General features: G+C 37.6%; 1 protein-coding gene across 7 annotated transcripts in view; it reads left to right on the top strand.

The window, feature by feature from the left end:
• The window catches only part of Cadps2 (calcium dependent secretion activator 2), a 520,741-nt gene that overhangs the window by 353,458 nt on the left and 149,840 nt on the right, over positions 1-17,443 (top strand). For all 7 annotated transcript variants that reach the window (XM_026788548.1, XM_026788546.1, XM_026788543.1 and 4 more), the window contains exons 10-12: positions 88-196; positions 3,479-3,679; positions 15,354-15,490. In XM_026788548.1, coding sequence (XP_026644349.1) covers positions 88-196; positions 3,479-3,679; positions 15,354-15,490 — 447 coding nt within the window. The remainder of the gene's footprint in view (positions 1-87; positions 197-3,478; positions 3,680-15,353; positions 15,491-17,443) is intronic.

The raw sequence follows: 17,443 nt of genomic DNA, 5'->3' as shown, positions 1-17,443 counted from the left end.
AAAAACTAAAAGTTAAATTTGATTATTACTCTTTAACTGAAAACAATTTATTTTCTCTATCTCCGCCTTTCTGTTTCCACTGAGCAGGTTAGCCAGTACACCTTCGCTATGTGCAGTTACAGAGAAAAGAAGTCTGAACCACAGGAATTAATGCAACTTGAAGGATACACTGTGGATTACACAGACCCCCACCCAGGTAATGCTACACGAACCACTTTTCCAGTCGTGTGTGGATATCCACAGCTTCGTAATACTCTGTATTTGTTCTCCACTTAAAATGCCCCTTGATGAATAGAAGGCTTATCTGAAGCTCATGCAAATGGACAAGGCTTTAAGGTTCAAATTATGTCTTTTACCATCATCTGCATCTCTATAATTTTTTGGTTTATTTTTTTAATTAATGATTTTTTTAATATAGTCTTTTCTCATTTTACACGGCGATCCCCATTCCCACTTCCTCCCCTCCTTCTGCTTCTCTCCCCTTCCCTCCACCCCACCTCCCCATCCACTCCTCAAAAAGGGTAAGGCTTCCATGGGGAGTCAGCAAAGTCTGACACTTCACTTTAAGGCAAGACCGTGGCTCTCCCCGCATATCTTGGCTGAGCAAGGCACCCCTCAAAAAGAATGTGCTCCTAGATGCCAGTTCAAGCACGAGGGTGAAATCCTTGTCCCATTGCCAATCACCTCACAATTGTCCCCTATATTCAGTAGACCTAATTTGGTCCTATGCAGGTTCCACAGCTATCAGTCCAGAGCTCAGGTCAGCTGTGTCTGTGGGTACCACCATTCTGGTTTTGACCCCTTTGTTCATATTATTGCTCCTCCTTCTCTTGGGCTGGTCTCAGGTAGCTCGGCCCAGTGCTTCGCTGTAGATCTCTGTATCTGCTTCTATCAGTTGCTGGATGAAGGTTCTATGATGACAATTAAGGTAGTCATCAGTCCGATTACAGGGGAAGGCCAATTTAGGCATCCTCTCCACCGTTGCTTAGAGTCTTAGCTGGGGTCATCCTTGTGGATTCCTGGAAAGTTCCCTAGTGCCGTGTTGCTCCCTAGCCCTTTAATGGACACCTCTATCAAGTTATCTCTTTTCTTTCTCTCCCTCACGTCCTTCCCCCTTCCTGAGCATCCCATTCCCTCACGTTCTCCTCCTCCCTCCCCTTCTCCCTTTCACCTCCCCTTCCACCCTCTCTTCTCCCCACTCCTAATTTTCTCAGGAGATCTTGTCTGTTTCTCCTTCCCAGGGGGAATCCATGAATGTCTCTCTTAGGGTTCTCCTTGTTACTTAGCTTTTCTGGGGTCATTGACTATAAACGCATTATCCTTTGCTTTACAGCTATTATCCACTATGAGTGAGTACATACCATACTCATCTTTCTGGGTCTCGGTTACCTAACTCAGGATGTTTTTTTTTCTTTTCTAGTTCCATCTATTTGCATGCAAATTTCAAGATGTCTTTGTTTTTTTTTTTGTTTTTTTTTTGTTTTTTTACCCACTAAGTAGTACTCCATTGTGTAATTGTACCACATTTTCTTTATCCATTCTTCAGTTGGGGGCACCTAGGTTCTTTTGGGTATATGCCCAAGAGTGGTATTTCTGGGTCGTGAGGTAGATTGATTCCCAGTTTTCTGAGAAACCACCATACTGATTTCCAAAGTGGCTGTACAAGTTTGCATTCCCACCAGCAGTGGATGAGTGTTCTCCTTACTCCACATCATCTCCAGCATAAGCTATCATTGGTGTTTTTGATCTTATCCATTCTGACAGGTGTAAGATGGTACCTCAAGGTTGTTTTGATTTGCATTTCCCTGATAGCTAAGGATGTTGAGCAATTCCTTAAGGGTCATTTGGCCATTTGCAATTCTTCTTTTGTAAATTTTCTCTTTAGATCTGTACCCCATTTTTGATTGGATTATTTGGTAATTTGATGTCTATTTTCTTGAGTTCTTTATATATTTTGGAGATTAGTCCTCTGTTCAATGTGGGGTTGGTGAAGATCTCTTCCCATTCAGTCAGCTGTCATTTTGTCTTAGTGACTATGTTCTTTGCCTTATAAAAGATTGTCAATTTCAGGAGGTCCCATTTATCAATTGTTGCTCTCAGAGTCTGTGCTACTGGTATTTTATTTCAGAAGTGGTCTCCATGCATTCAAGGCTACTTCCCACTTTCTCTTCAGTGAGGTTCAGTGTGGCTGGATTTATGTGGAGGTCTTTGATCCATTTGAACTTAAGTTTTGTGCATGGAGATAGATATGGATCTATTCTCATCTCTATAATTTTTGTACAATAATAAAATACTTAAATTTTGGTGATAGAAAAATTAGATGAGATACATGCAGAAACATCACTGGGAAGCAAAATTACAGAGAAGATACTGAAATGCCAATAAATGATAGATGTAAATGTATAGACAGACAGACAGACAAATTTTGAGACAGAGTCTATATATCCCTGGCTAACCTGAAACTCACTATGTAGACCAGACTGACCTCAGGTTCACGAAGGTCTTCATCCCTCTGCCTCCCAGTTAAGGTTAATACCACTCCTCCGACATATATATTATATTTTAATTTTCTCCACAAAACACTTCCTTATATTTCTGTCCCTCCATGTATGTTAAAATAGTTTGAACATGACCTAATAGTAAATTTAAAATCAAAGTCTGAAACATTTTTTGAAGATTTATATGATACCACAGCTAGAAAATTTTACATCTGGCCTTATTTTACAAGTTGGAGTTAAAATCCATGGATAAAAAGAATACTGTATAAAAATTGCTTTCATGTTCTGGGTATAAGTGAGATTGGTGTTAAGACTGGGATCCCATCCTTCACATAACTCATTACTTGCAATGAGCTCAAGTCCAAACTCCAAATACTCTGAGATCAAGATTCCAGGTGTGTGTGCTCCTCCATCTGTGGTGGCTGTAGGACTGAACACATGGTGCTTGAAAATGAGTGAATAATTGGATATATGGAAGGCAGTGAAATTAATCAGCAATGTTAAAAAACCCCGGTAGTTAAGACTTAGATACATTTTTATATAACATACCGAGATGAAGTACAAATTGGTGGCCATATTCTCTAATTGTTCACTTACAAATAGAAATACTAAAGAGTAAACGACAATCCAAACTGAAGTATCACTTCTGCCTTACCAGTATTTTTATTTCCCCTAAGTTCATATTTCACTTCATGGTAAATAGGCCAACACAAAGTGTTTACTCCTCTGGCAAGGAATACCAGACTTCACTCTGCGTTTCTATGGGGTATGTGTGTTGTACTGCCTAATGCTGTCTTGCCGAGAGCTAGTGTCTCCCTGATCTATATGTAGAAGTGTTTTGGCTGTGCCCCTTTAAAATGTGGACTAAGGATATGATTCTCAACTAAGATCATTTAAAACATTGAGCTCATTCAGATGAGGCTGGGTAAATAAAATCTGCCAATCATTTAAATGTTAATGATGTCTCTCTTCTTCCACAGGCCTTCAGGGTGGTCAGGTGTTTTTTAATGCTGTTAAAGAAGGGGATACTGTAATATTCGCCAGTGATGATGAACAAGACAGAATATTATGGGTACAAGCCATGTACAGGGCCACAGGCCAGTCTTATAAACCAGTTCCTGTGGTTCAAAGCCAGAAGCTAAATCCTAAAGGAGGAACTCTCCATGCAGATGCTCAGCTATGTAAGTTTTGTGAAAATTAATTTGATTATCAACTAATAACCTTAATAAAATATAAAACTGAGGGAAATTTGTTCAGTCTTATAGTTTATATTATTAATTAACTAATTAAATAAAAGTAGTTTCTATTAGACATAGAATTAGTTATCTAATTTTTCACATAAATCTGGAGTGATACCTGTGTGTTGATAGACTGAGCAGCTTATATTTAGGAATATATATGTATACATATTTGCATGTAATAGCAATTAGTAACAATACTAATAAAGAGTCCAAGAATCTGAAGAAGACCTGGGAGATTTTGGAGCAAAAAAAGGGAAGGGAGAAACGTTGCAATTATATTATAATCTCAAAACATTTTTAAAATTCTGCAGACATTCCAAAAGCAAATTTTATTTTGTTTTTTTTTTTTGTATCTTTAGCCCAGGTTTCTTGTTAGGAGAAAAATATTGTGAAGTCAAATTTGATGAAATTCTACTGAATGTAGAAGAATCACACTGTGCATTTGTTTTTGGTAACTGCAAGGATAATTGGGTTAGTTCCTTCTGTATTGTAAAATGATAAGAGGAACATATAGTAAAAAAACAACAACAACAAAAATCAGCTTTTCTTATCTCCAGACGCTTTAATGTTCACTCAGTTTCTGTATGCTGATTCGAAACATTCAGATCCAGTGCATCTTTCCCGTTGATTCAGTAGTGGCTGATTGTGTGCTGTGTAGCAGCATTAGGAGCAGTTCCAAACACACTGGCAGTGATCACTTTATCTTGTTACACTCCTTTAGAAAACTTCCCTTACTTCTACATAAAGCATTCTGTCTCTTCGTTTAATCTCAAGTTGTGGCTTTTTATTGTCAAGATTCTCCTGCGGGATAGTAACATCTTGACATGCATTATTTTCTTCTTTTCCTTTTCATGCATCAAATAATTACCCTCTCCTCCTTAGACACACTTCAGTAGATTACATCTGAGCATCTTTAAAGGCTCTAAAGAGGACAAACAATTAAAGGTGGGATTTGTGCCTTCATCTCAACTCCCTTGCCACCTTTGGATGCCTTGCTTCACATTTCAGGGGGCTGTTGCCACAGTAGTGCATAGTCACTTGGTAACTATGCTACACTCCACGTGGAGTGCGGAGAGCTCATTCTGGGGCTCGTTTAGACATTTCCGTCAGCCTGGCTACATCAATGGCATCTTTTCTGCTGAAAATGTCAGGTGAGAAATGATGCCATGGGCTCTCATATTGAGCCATCAGATGTAAGGCTCTGTCAGCTCACACACACACACACACACACACACACACACACACACACACACACACACACACACACCAGAATGCTTTCCTTCCTCCTCTGTGTATTTTTATTGTTCTAATCAGACATTATTCCTGAATTATTTTTCTCCTTCTGGATGATCTATACTCTTGTTTCTCCTGACTTGGATTCTCCATAGACAAATAGACATATTTAGAACTGGATTCTTTCCACATGCATAGACAAAGTATTTTGTCCACATTCATAGACCATACTCTGTCCTTTATCTCCTGGGATACTGTTCCACGGTATTTAATGTGAACCTCTTTGTCTTCTTGAAAATCTGAGTTTAATATGTGAGCAGTCAGTGCCTCACGAGTAATATTGGAGTATTAGTTTCTTGTTCCTCTCTTTTGGAAATTCTCGTTCCCGTTTCCGTGTGTGAACCTAGACCCATTCTCCTTGCTATTTACTTTGTGATGATGAAGTACATCTGCCTACTGTTACGTTCACTTGTAGCACAAATAATAAACACTCAGAGATAGATATTGGGGTTCATACTGAAGATCAGAAAAGCAAAGCAGTCAACTACTAGAGAGTTCTTACCTCTACCAAGACTCAGACAAACAAAGGGGTGATCCTGTCCTCAGAGTGACTGTAGACTGCAGTGTTCTCTACCAAACCACAGGTTTCACTGCTTCTCTCTCCTCCTGCCTTATCTTCCTCTCTAATGCCAGGATTAAAGGCATGCACCACCACTGCCCGGCCTCTATGGCTGTCTAGTGTGGCTAGCTTTGCACTCTGATATTCAGGCAAACTTTACTTATTAAAACACAAATAAAATATCACTATATTCACTTCATATTTTTCCTGTTTTCTCTTATAGAGAAAAAAATACTTAGAATGTATCCAAAATCTTACCTGATTAATACTAACTTGTTTCAGCTGCACCTATGAAATAAATCTTCATTTACTCAAAACTCCTACACCGTTTTATAACACTAATCTCTTTATCTGTAGAGCACTTCTTTATTCTTAGCCTGGCTAATTTCTACACATGTCATACTTAGATTGTTATTGTATCTATATTTTGTTTTTCTAGTGTATTATTGCCCATATATGAACATATTTTTTACTTTCAAGTAGCATAACTTCTAATTATACAAACTAATGGGTTTTATTAGAGCATTTTCACACATGTACGTGATGTATTTTTATTGTTTTCACCTTTCATTGTCCTCTCTTGCTTCTCCCCCCCCCCACTTCTATAGGTGTCTTTCCTATTCCCAACCAGTCTCCTTTCTACATTATGATTTTTTTTTTTAATTTTCCTGTTTATTTTTGTGTGTGATGCATTGAGGTTTTTGGAGTTTCTTGAAGGGTCCTGGGTGAGGCATTGTTTACAAGTATGAGTTTCTTACTGGTGATTACACACTGAAGAAAACACATCTCCATCATCCCGTAACATTGACTGTCTATACTCAGGACTATTGGGGCCTTGTGTGTCTCTGCACACGGCCGTCCATCTCTCTCTCTCTCTCCTCTTCTCTTTTACTCTTAGATGCTTTTCAGTCCCTCTTTTATGGTGTTCTCTGAACTTTAGACGGAGAAAAGTGGTTCTCCTATTTAAGGAAAAATATTTAGCAGTCCTTTTGGGCTCTGCAATTTCTCATTTCCGACTCTCTGCAGTTATTCTGTTGCTCACTGTAAAAGGAAACTTCTTTGACCCAAAGCTAATGAATACGAACATAGTTATTGAGAAACATGCTATGTCCGTTTTAACAAAAATGAGAACAGCTTCTTCACTATGGCCTATGACCTCCTAAGCCATGGGTGTTGGCCAGGCTCGCAGCATCAGAGGGGATTTCTTTCCTGTGGAGTGAGCCTCTCATCCAGTCAAAAAGAAGTTGATTGCTCCCATTACTGGCTTGACACTATTGCAGCATAGGGAATCTTTCTGTCTGACTAGTCAGTAGCACAGCACACAAGGTCTAAAACTGAGTGAGACCCTTATTGAAAATATTGTCCCTGCCCTTCCCCCAAACAGCCTGCATAGTATCTTTGGGCATTAAGGCTGCTTGGTAGCAGGAAGAAAGCTTTCATCTTGGTTCTCGCTAGATTTCTATATGTGCTACAACCAAAACATGTGGTGTCTTCAGTAGTAGAGTCTGTCCAACTAGTTCTGGTAAGCGACCTTCAGACACAGTAAATGTCTGTATTGTTTTAGGGGCCTCAGAGGATTCTAATCAAAATCTTGTAGTTAACCCACCCCTGGTTTTCATTAATAACCTATGGTTTCTGGCGACACTATTCTTTTTTGGTCATTTACTGTCCATTTATCTTCTTTGTTGGTTGACCTCTACAATATTTAGTTTGAATTACTTTCTTATTATTGAGTTTTAAGAGATGCTTCTATATTCTGCAAGATATATGTCAAACTTCTTACTTGACAAATATTTTCTCATCTTTGGTTTGATTTACTATAAATTATAACAGTTCTTTTCAAAAGAAAATGTATAACAATTTTTGATGAAGTCTGTGTTCTTTCTTGCTGTTAGTTGGCTTTTGTTTTTAAGGCAGTGTTTCATGATGGAACTCGTGGTCTGTAATCTTCCTGCATCAGATCTAAAATGCTGGAATTAGAGGCTTGGTTTCTCATCTCTTTAAATACCTGTCTTAGTTACCTTTCTGTTACTATGCTAAGATACCCAGACAAATATAGCTTAAGGAAGAAAGAACTTTTTGGCTCACAGTTCAAAATATACTCGATCATGCTGGGGAAGTTAAGAGACTAGGAGCTGGAAGCAGCCAGCCATGTGCCACACAAAGTCAGGAAGAAGAAATCAATGAGCATCTGAGCTCAGCTCACTCTCTTCTCCTTCTGTCATCCAGGATTGCACCCTAGGGAATAGCACCACCCATGGTGGGCAGATCCTCTCACTTCTGTTAACTTAATTAGGATAACTCCCACAGACATTCTCAGAGGCCCATCTCCCAGGTGATTATCTAGCTCAAGTTGACAATTGAGATCAATCATTACAGCATCATTAATGCCATGAATAAGAAATTGTCACTGGGTGGGGAGAACTTTGGATGGAATGTAAAATGAAATTAAGAAATAAAAAAGGGAAAAAGACATTACAGTTGAAATGTCAAAAAAAACTTCACCTAAACAATATTTTAAGTGCTTATTCTGTATCTAAAATTTATATAATCTGCCTTCTAAATTTTGCATTTATATTGACTCACTTTTTATACTAGTTGATAGTGCGCATGAGTGCTCATAGAATCATGGAGGCATTTGGCGAGTTGAAAAGACTGCCCTAGGACATTTCCTGACATCTTTTTTTTTTTTCTGTCTGGTGTCGCTTTATGGTTAAGTCAATGCCAGTCAGGCTGGGTGGCACTGGGTGTGCTTGTTCTGACTTAAAGCAAACTGTTATCACTGCTAATGATGCCTCCCTCTGTTGGCAAGCTGCTAGCTGTATTCTTCATCAGAACAGACCTCTTGTTTTTAATTTGTTTTTGATAAATAAAGAATAATACAAATTTTGAGGGAAGAAGGGGGAGGAAGATGGGTACATTCTCTCTTCATCAGAACTAGAATTCTGACCTTCTTCAATCCCTCACTCTCTTCCATGGTTCCACATTGTTCCTTTCTCTTTGTTCCTGGTCATCTCTTGGAACACTTTATTAATCATCAATAAAAGTAGATAACATAAAGTTAAAGTGACTCATGGTATAACTGTAATTCTTCTCCATGGTTGGTAAAGGTAAGCTTCCTTCCTTTTTTCTTTCTTTCTGCTTAAGTATAATTTTGTATTGATAAGAGCTTGGAAGACTGTCATCTCTTTTACAATATCAACCTCCAACTTCCTAGCTAAACTCAGAAAATTTTTATTAGCTCTCACGTTTATTATTTAATCACAACAAAGGTAGAAACAATCTAGTACCTATTATTCTTGTAGATGTAAAGATAATGTTGTAATAACATCCAAAAATGTCCAGAATATATGAAGCAAAAACATTATAGATTATGTATGCTATCATTTCCACTATGTTAGGAACCTACTTGTAATAAGAAAAGGTAGGCACACTCATACCCAAAACATTCATAATTAATGAATTGAATTGAAGGACCAGTTATTTTCTTCTTCTAATAGTCTCATTTTTTTCTAGCCTATATATTCCTTTACTTCTTTTTTTAAAAAAAAAAAAGATTTAAAAATAACTCAGCATAATGAGTATTTAAGGATGGTCAAAATAATGTTTATAAAATTTAACTTAGTAGAAGATCGCCTTATCTTTTAGGACGTCAACAACAAGTACATATTTATAGATCTCTCCAACAAGTAGATCTTGTCTTTATATCTGAGCATGTGTAGAAACCCGTTAGATAGAGTGAGCAGAACAGGAGACACGTGCTGCTAATAAATGTTCTATTTCAAGTGTAGCAAGCTGCCTTGGACAGGGGAGCAGGATTTTTACCTACTCTTTGTTTGCTGTCTCAATCCAAAACCACCTTGCTTTTCATTTTTCGTTAATTACATATATAGCACGATCTATTTTTGATCTTAGTGCCACATGACAAAACAGTTACCCTCTAATAATCAACGTCAAATGTGAGCCAGGAGGATGGAGAGAAGGCTCAGGAGGTGAGAGCAGTTACTCTTCAGGAGAAGAGCCGAATCTGGCTCCCAGCACCCATGTCAGACAGCTCACAACCACCTGTAACCCCAGCTCTAGGGGACCCGAATCCACTCTTCGGGACTCATAGTCACACAGTTACATAATCACACCTGCACATATATTACCTAATTAAATACTACACAATGACAAATAAGATAATATTTTGTAACCATGGTCCAGAAACACTACCATCTATTTTGTTTTTGCCTAATATGTTTTTAGGGAGCAGAGCTTGTGCTTTATTTTGGGAACTGGCTTTCCACGTTGCTAGTGTGTTGCTGTGTTAACAACACCTGACTTTCCTCATTTCCATGTTAAATTTTACACTTCATAGGTAAAGCATTAGTTTATTTCACCTTGAACATATTCGTTCTGGTAAATGTTCAGTACTCTTTTACTTTGCTAATTTATAATCCTCAGTCTCCATTGTTAATTAAGACTTTTATTGTGTGAGAATAATTTTGTATTATTTACTACAAAAAAACAAGGCACATACCATGTCAACTTTAACTAACATAACAAAAAGAAGCTAATAAATTATTTGATCAATAATTGAAATATGAATTAACTCCTAAATGTTTGTATTAACTGTTCCTCTAGTCTTAAGCAAAAGCCTGCATATATAAGACCATACTTACCAGACTTAACTGCATAGAAACTTAAAACATTATAATACTACTGTATAAGCATATGTTTAGCTATATACACATATTGTTACATGCATAACTCATTGAAGGTCATATATGTGATAACAAAAACATGGCAGTTTTGCCAACTCATGCAAGTTTACAGGTAACTTCCTGTAAATTTTTAACTACAAGAAATTTACAGACAGGTTTGTGTAAGGTATATGTTGTAGTAATAGGAGCGGTGGGGCTGCGTCCCCGGCACAGGTGTATGGATCTGTGGGCAAGCCCCTTAAGCATGTGTTAGTTTTAAGCGTAGCAAGGTGAATTTTATTTCAGCAGTTTCATCTAAGGTGGTTCTGTGTTTTACAGAGGAGAAATGGTCTCAGCTAGCAATCGCTGTCATCAGAGCCCTTTGCTACTGAGTCCTGATCCCAGACTCCTCAGTAACTTCCAGCTGCTGTTCAAAGTTTCCTAATTCAGTTGCCCTCTCCTGTCTTCTTGCCCCTCCTGTTGTATGTACACAACAGCTCACCACACTAAGAGCAGCAAAAGCCACAGAGTCATTACTGTGTAGAAAAGTAATTTCTCCATTGCATAGTCTGAGCTCTCTGACTTCAATGCCCTTCTGGAGATGTGGATCCTTCGGCACATAAAGCTAGTTGGGGTCAGTGCCCACCCAATATAATATCCTCCCTCACAGCAGAGAGGTTAGCCCGGTCTTTGGTCCTTCTGTGTTTGCTCTGTTGGTTAATTTCAAGTCAGTATTATCTGTATACATTGAAACCATTGACCTCCTATTCTTTTCTAATAAGTCCACACAGCTATTATCCCAATGGAACATTCGAATTTTCACATTCCACTTGATGGAAACCTCTATCACTTCTTGAATTTCTAGCAATCAGCAGTATTGCCCAATTTAGATTTGATTCCATCTACTATTAGCACTCTCTGTGGCAATACCACCTAAAGATGTTAGAGCATAGATATCCAGCTGTTACCATAGAAACTCCACCAGCACTCTCAATTATCAGGCCCCACATCTGTAGTTAGTCCATAGGTTAATCATCACAATTTATAGCACGATCACAGACATCATTTAATAATACCATTGCTTGCTGCTTTATTTTGATAATCTTCTTACACTGTTTCACCGAAATGTGCTAGCATCATAGCAGTGACCGTCTAAATAGTAATATAGAGGTTTTTTATTTTTAAAAAAATTGGATAATTTTTATCTTACCATAAACATTAATTGAAGGTAATCTGATAAAACCCAATTTTAAACAACAGATACCGGCTATACAGGTGATTGGAAACACATTTCCTAACTGATTCAGATATCACAACTGTGTCTTTTTTAAAAAAAAAATGTAGATAAATTATGCCAAAGGAAAACTACATGAAAATATGTTCTGAAAATGAAAAATGAGACAATATTATAGCTAATTTTTGTTTTAGTTTATGAGAAAAAAATGTGGATGAAGAAATTGTAGACATACACAAAAGTTATAAAGTAACAGCTTTGTAGGGTGTAGGTTTCATGAAAAGTATAATTGAGACTTCAGTGCATTAACTGGTTTTGTTAAATAAGTAGGCTGTAGATGCTTTTATCACAGTCATTAACTGTGCCATATTACCTGTCGATCTGCTTCACTTTACTCTCTTCTACTCTTTGTTTATTCTATGACACTATATCCTAATATATAACATTAAATTTCTGTTGACAATAACAAGCATTCAGTAGCATGCATCTCTATCATACTCCCTCTTTTTTATGCTGATACCATCTTTGTACTTCATAGTGTGCCATAAGCATTCATATACATATACATTGCCATTCTTTGTTTAAAATAAAGGCCAGACAATTAAACCAACTTTAGTTTTGAAAAACATAAAGATTGAATGGAAAAGAAAAAGCTAAAAACAAAAACATTTGTCACAGAGGGAGGTCTAAATTTCATTGGAGTTCGTTTTTAATTTTTCTGTGTTGATAGAAGCTAATGGTGACATATCTTTTCATACAGTGTTTTGCATTCTGCTTCTCTGACATAGAAGCAGAGATGCTGGTTCTTTACAGAATTGTTTTACAAAGCAGTAGCCCTTCTATAGGTTGTTGTTAGTTTTATCATCATCATATTGTTTAATTCTTATTTGTTCGGTAGCAAGCAAGCAAGTACCTTAGCAAATGTATGATATTCAGAGAACAACTTGAGACAGGCAATTCTCTCCTTGTGTTATTCATATTCTAGATATCCAACTAAAGTCAACAAGCTTGTTAGCAAGTTGAATTGGCTTACCAGCCCCTTTTTTCTCTTTCTTTTTTTTTTTTTTCCTTTGAGACAGAGTTTCTCTAGGTAGACCTGGCTGTCCTGTAATTCACTCTGTGGGTCCGTCTGGCCTTGACTCAGAGATTCACCTGCCTCTGCCTCTGGGGTGCTGTGATTAAAGGTGTGTGCCACCATTTCCTGGCTCTCATTTTGTTGTTTACCTTAATATTTTAGTGAGTTGGTTTGCCTGTATTTTCTAAGTTGAAGGAGAATATTCATTTGTGACTTAATATTTGTGAGTATAATGTTAGCATTTATCTAATTGTCAAAAATAATTTTTCATTTATTTGTGCTTTGTCACATTAGTAAAAATTATTTGAAACTGTATTTCATAAAATATTGTTTTATTAGTTTAAAAAATGTGTACTTGTAAAAATTAACTATAGACTTGTTTTCAGAAATATACATTTTAAGACTACTTTCCTGTAACTTTTAAAAATGATTCTTTAAACCTTTATAATAACATCAGAATTATGAGAGTTTTTCCTCTGAAATTTATTATATATCCCGTTCTCCACAGATAAACCATTAATGGTCGTTATTTTTAACTGCTTCTTATGACCTCCGCTGAAAGAAATAATGAATAAAAATCATCAGTTATTTCATAGAAATAATCATCTCATAAAGGTGACATCAAGCAAATTTTGTACTTAGAGAAATGAAGATGCTAAAATAGATCAGCTCCTTCAACTGGAAGATGCATGTGTTTTGCCTTCCTTGGTGTTCTGCCTCCTACTCATTTGATGCTGTTTCATATTGTAACATATTCAACTTTAACAAGACTGTAGACAGGCTGTAAGAGAAGCTGGACTGTCTTATTTCTCAATCTAAGGAGAAAAGTTTAGTGTTCATCCCTTTAATACCACTTAGCATATGAAATAGTTCATCATTTGGGTGGTCATTAAATGTAACAGCACACAACTGGTGTTTTATTTAGAAAGGACCGTGGCATACCTTGGGTACCCAGTGCTTTGTTTTCCATTGCTTTGCTGCTGCATTCAGGTTTCTCATGTTACGTGGACGTGAGCTATACATCCATCTTAGTGTCTTTTATTTTTAATGTGATTCTCAAGACCCTTCAGCTTGAATTATACAGTTCTTCCATCCACAAATATGGCTGAAAGTTGAACTTGACATGGATCAATATGATCTGGACTAAATATCTAAATGTGACTGATTATGTTAGCATCATGTCCACAGATCAATATTGAGTTTTATTATGAGCCTGACTCTATAATTGGGTTTGATCAATAAACTTTTGTCTCTTTTCCTTTGCAGATTTAGGGTTGTTCCACATAGGTTTTAGAAACTACACTTAGCTTGCATTTAGGAGTCTTTTCTTGTGATGACCAGAAAGGGATTTATGTGTAAATTTGAAGGAACAATGGGCATCATGTTTACAGTTGTGACAGAGTCCATCCAGCCACTGACTGCTTAGCGCAGAGCTAATGTAGTAACACCCCAGCACTCCTTTTGGGATGTGTAGGGCTTTTTCTGTCTATATTTAGTAAATCGCATTGAAGACTTTGACAAAACATACCATTAACGAAAGCAATCATAAAAGCGTGCCTTTTGATAAACCCGCAGGGTCCACAGGCATTGAAAGATGCAATCTGTAAAGAACAATAAGTTTGAACCGTTGATTGAAGTGCCATTTGGGACGGGGGGCATTGTCTGCATATCTGCACAGGCACGATGCTCGCTTTTTCATGTCTCTTAAACTTGAAGCCTGAGAGCGTTCAATGCCATTTCTGCATTGAAGTTGGTCCCATTAAAAGCTCCATACAAAAAGCAGACTGGAAGTGATCCAGCTGAAGCTGTGTGCTTATCTCTGCCCTAGTTTGCCATTTGGAAAGCAGGCTTCTGGCCATCATTGCCATTTTCTTTATGAATAGACCTGGGTTGTTTTCCGGTTACTTCTCTTTGCAAGGATATTCATAAATACAACAAGTCTTCAATCCTTGACCCCTATTTTTGGACATCATCTTATTATATAGCCTAGACTAGCCTGGGCTTGTCTCTGTAGATCAGGCTGTCCTCAAACTCACAGAGACCCACCAGCCTCTGACTCCCAAGTACTATGATGGTCTGCACCACCATGTCTAGCCCAACTTTCTTTAAAATTGGGAAATAACAGTTGTTCTTCCAGTAAGTATAAGAATCCACTTTAAATAAAAGTTGGATTCTGAGTCCAGGTAATGGCTCAACAGATAAAGTCATGCCGGGCGGTGGTGGTGCACGCCTTTAATCCCAGCACTCGGGAGGCAGAGGCAGGCGGATCTCTGTGAGTTTGAGACCAGCCTGGTCTACAGAGCTAGTTCCAGGACAGGCTCCAAAGCCCTTTCTCGAAAAACCAAAAACAAAAAAAAACAAAAAACAACAACAACAAAAAAAAAAACAGAAACAAATAAAGTCATTTGCAACCAAGCCTGATGACCTGGATTTGACTCTTGAAACCCATATCATAGCAGAACCAAAAGAACCAAGTCCTGCATGTTGTTCTCTGACATCCATGTGTGCTCCATGACATGCATACACTTGCAGACGTAATAAATGTATGCAGTTGAAAGTTTTCCTTTGAATGTACTCATTCTAAATGGTTTTCGGATTTTCCTCATGTCATTTGGGGGCTTCAGACTTCACAATTCATATTAATATGATGTAAAAAAGTGTGGTCCTCAATTACCATGAGGCCTAAATTTCGTGTTCCTCATAAACTATATTGTTAATTATTAAATCAGAAACATGAATGTACTGTAAGTGATCTTTTGAATTTACAGATGCAGACCGTTTTCAGAAACATGGGATGGATGAGTTTATTTCTGCTAGTCCTTGCAAACTTGACCATGCCTTCCTCTTCAGAATTCTCCAGAGACAGACTTTGGATCACAGACTGAATGATTCCTACTCCTGCTTGGTGGGTACAAATCTGTCTATCTGGTCACCTATAGGTTAGAATAAAAGATTTTCAGAAGTGAGAAATAGTTGCTGTAAAACAACATTTTATTCCTGACTCATTTAATCACTGTAGTTGGGGTTAGGGAATAAAGAATTCCAATCGATTGCTTCTCAATTTGAAAATTATACACTTGAAGACCACTGCTGTGCCACTCAATAGACGGGAGAATAGCCTGGAATAGATGCTGAACTCTAGTGGCCCCAGACAATGCCAACTGGAAAGGAGAATCCTTTAAATAAAGACAGACGGAAAGCCTTTGTCATAGGAGTCACCAATACCTGCACAGACACTTTAAAGCTGATGTCCTATTCAGCAGATATTGCTATCTTGCTTTTGTCTCTTTGATTCCTAGGATAACGTAAGTGACAGGGGAAGAAATGGAAAAAGTAACAATATGATGGGATATACAAAACAGGACAGCTTTCATTTCATCCAGCCCTCCAGAGATAATTTGAATTGTGAGAGAGGCAGAGGCATTGAGGGGCAAGGGACAGAGGGCTAGAGACAGAGAGATGATTTAAAGAGCTAACTGCTACCTGGTTTGTGATGAGCATACATTTTGATGTTATAATTTATAGTTTCCCTGATACCACAGAGTCAGGGGATTAAAGTTATAGCTTAACTACAATTTATTATTGGAAATGGTATTTTCTGTCACTAATTGACTCTCATGGATACTGAGCCTAATAACTTTGTAGAATAAATTATACTCTTTTTGAAGTCCTAACTCAGACAGTTTGTTCTCAAGTCTTTGGAGATACCCAGTAGACATGAGGAAACGAACCAACAGCTATATGTACATTGGCAATTCATTAATTTGTCTATGAGTCTAAGAATGGAGCTGGGATTAGTGGCAAACATCTTTAATTGCAGCAGTTGAAAAGCAGAGGCAGACATTTGTCAGGTCTCTATGAGTTCAAGACCATCCTTGTCTATACAAAGAGTTTCAGGCCAGCCAGGGCTAAATAATGAGGCTTGGTCTTAAAAAATAAAGGAAGGAAGGAAGTTCGAGAGGGAAGGAGGGACAGAGGATTGGAGGAAGGGAGCAAATGATGAAGGGAGGAAAAATGTTACCCTCTGTCTTATATACACTGAAAATGAAATATGGTGTGATTAGGAACATTGCTTGGGATAGAGTGGACCTAGTTGTCAATCAAGACTCCACTAAGTGATTTTCTGTGTGGTCTTGGACAATTCTATTCCCATTTCTGATGTAAGTTTCTTATATCAGACAGTTCTAAATACTAGAAACCAGTGACTGTGCGGGACTGGTCCACTGTGATTTTCCTGCCTCCACGTGGGGTTGAGTTGATATCTCTTATTTATCTTTGTTAATACATTTTTCTGTAATACCCTAACCCCTCTTCCTTAATAGTTACTCTGTTTCCTTCAAAAGCTCCTATCTTATCTTTACCATTTAATCTAATTTCTGTAAATGGGTTTGTTATGGTGTTATTTGAAGCTGCTCTACCCAAGTCCTACCCTCCAGCATTAACCAAACTGGCTGCTTGCTTTCTGCCCTACTCTTACTATGAGCGTCTTACTTCAGAAGAACAAGAAACCACTACTGGAAAACCTTAACTCTTATGATCACAGAAGGACAGACTGAGAAAAATATCCCAGGCATAAGCATGCAAATGTGTGTCACTGGTGGGCTTACTGAAATTTTCTTTCTAGTTCATATTATAAAATGCTTTCAGTGAATGGTCAGTTTTGGTGCTAGTGTCTACCTTGTTATTCTTTTTATATATACATGTGTGTATTATTGTTTTTAATTGAGCTATACATTTTCCCCACTTCCCTCCCTTTCCTCCCTATCCCCCCATGCCACCTTATTCTCTTTTTAACTGACTCCTAAATAAATCAGAGTTTAGGGAACATCACTTGTTGTGACTGACGAATGTAAACAAG

Source organism: Microtus ochrogaster, unplaced genomic scaffold, assembly GCF_000317375.1.
Source record: "Microtus ochrogaster isolate Prairie Vole_2 unplaced genomic scaffold, MicOch1.0 UNK4, whole genome shotgun sequence".
In the NCBI taxonomy this organism is placed as follows: Eukaryota; Metazoa; Chordata; class Mammalia; order Rodentia; family Cricetidae; genus Microtus; species Microtus ochrogaster.
Note: the sequence above shows the minus strand (reverse complement) of the source record. Positions and strands in the feature narration are given on the sequence as shown.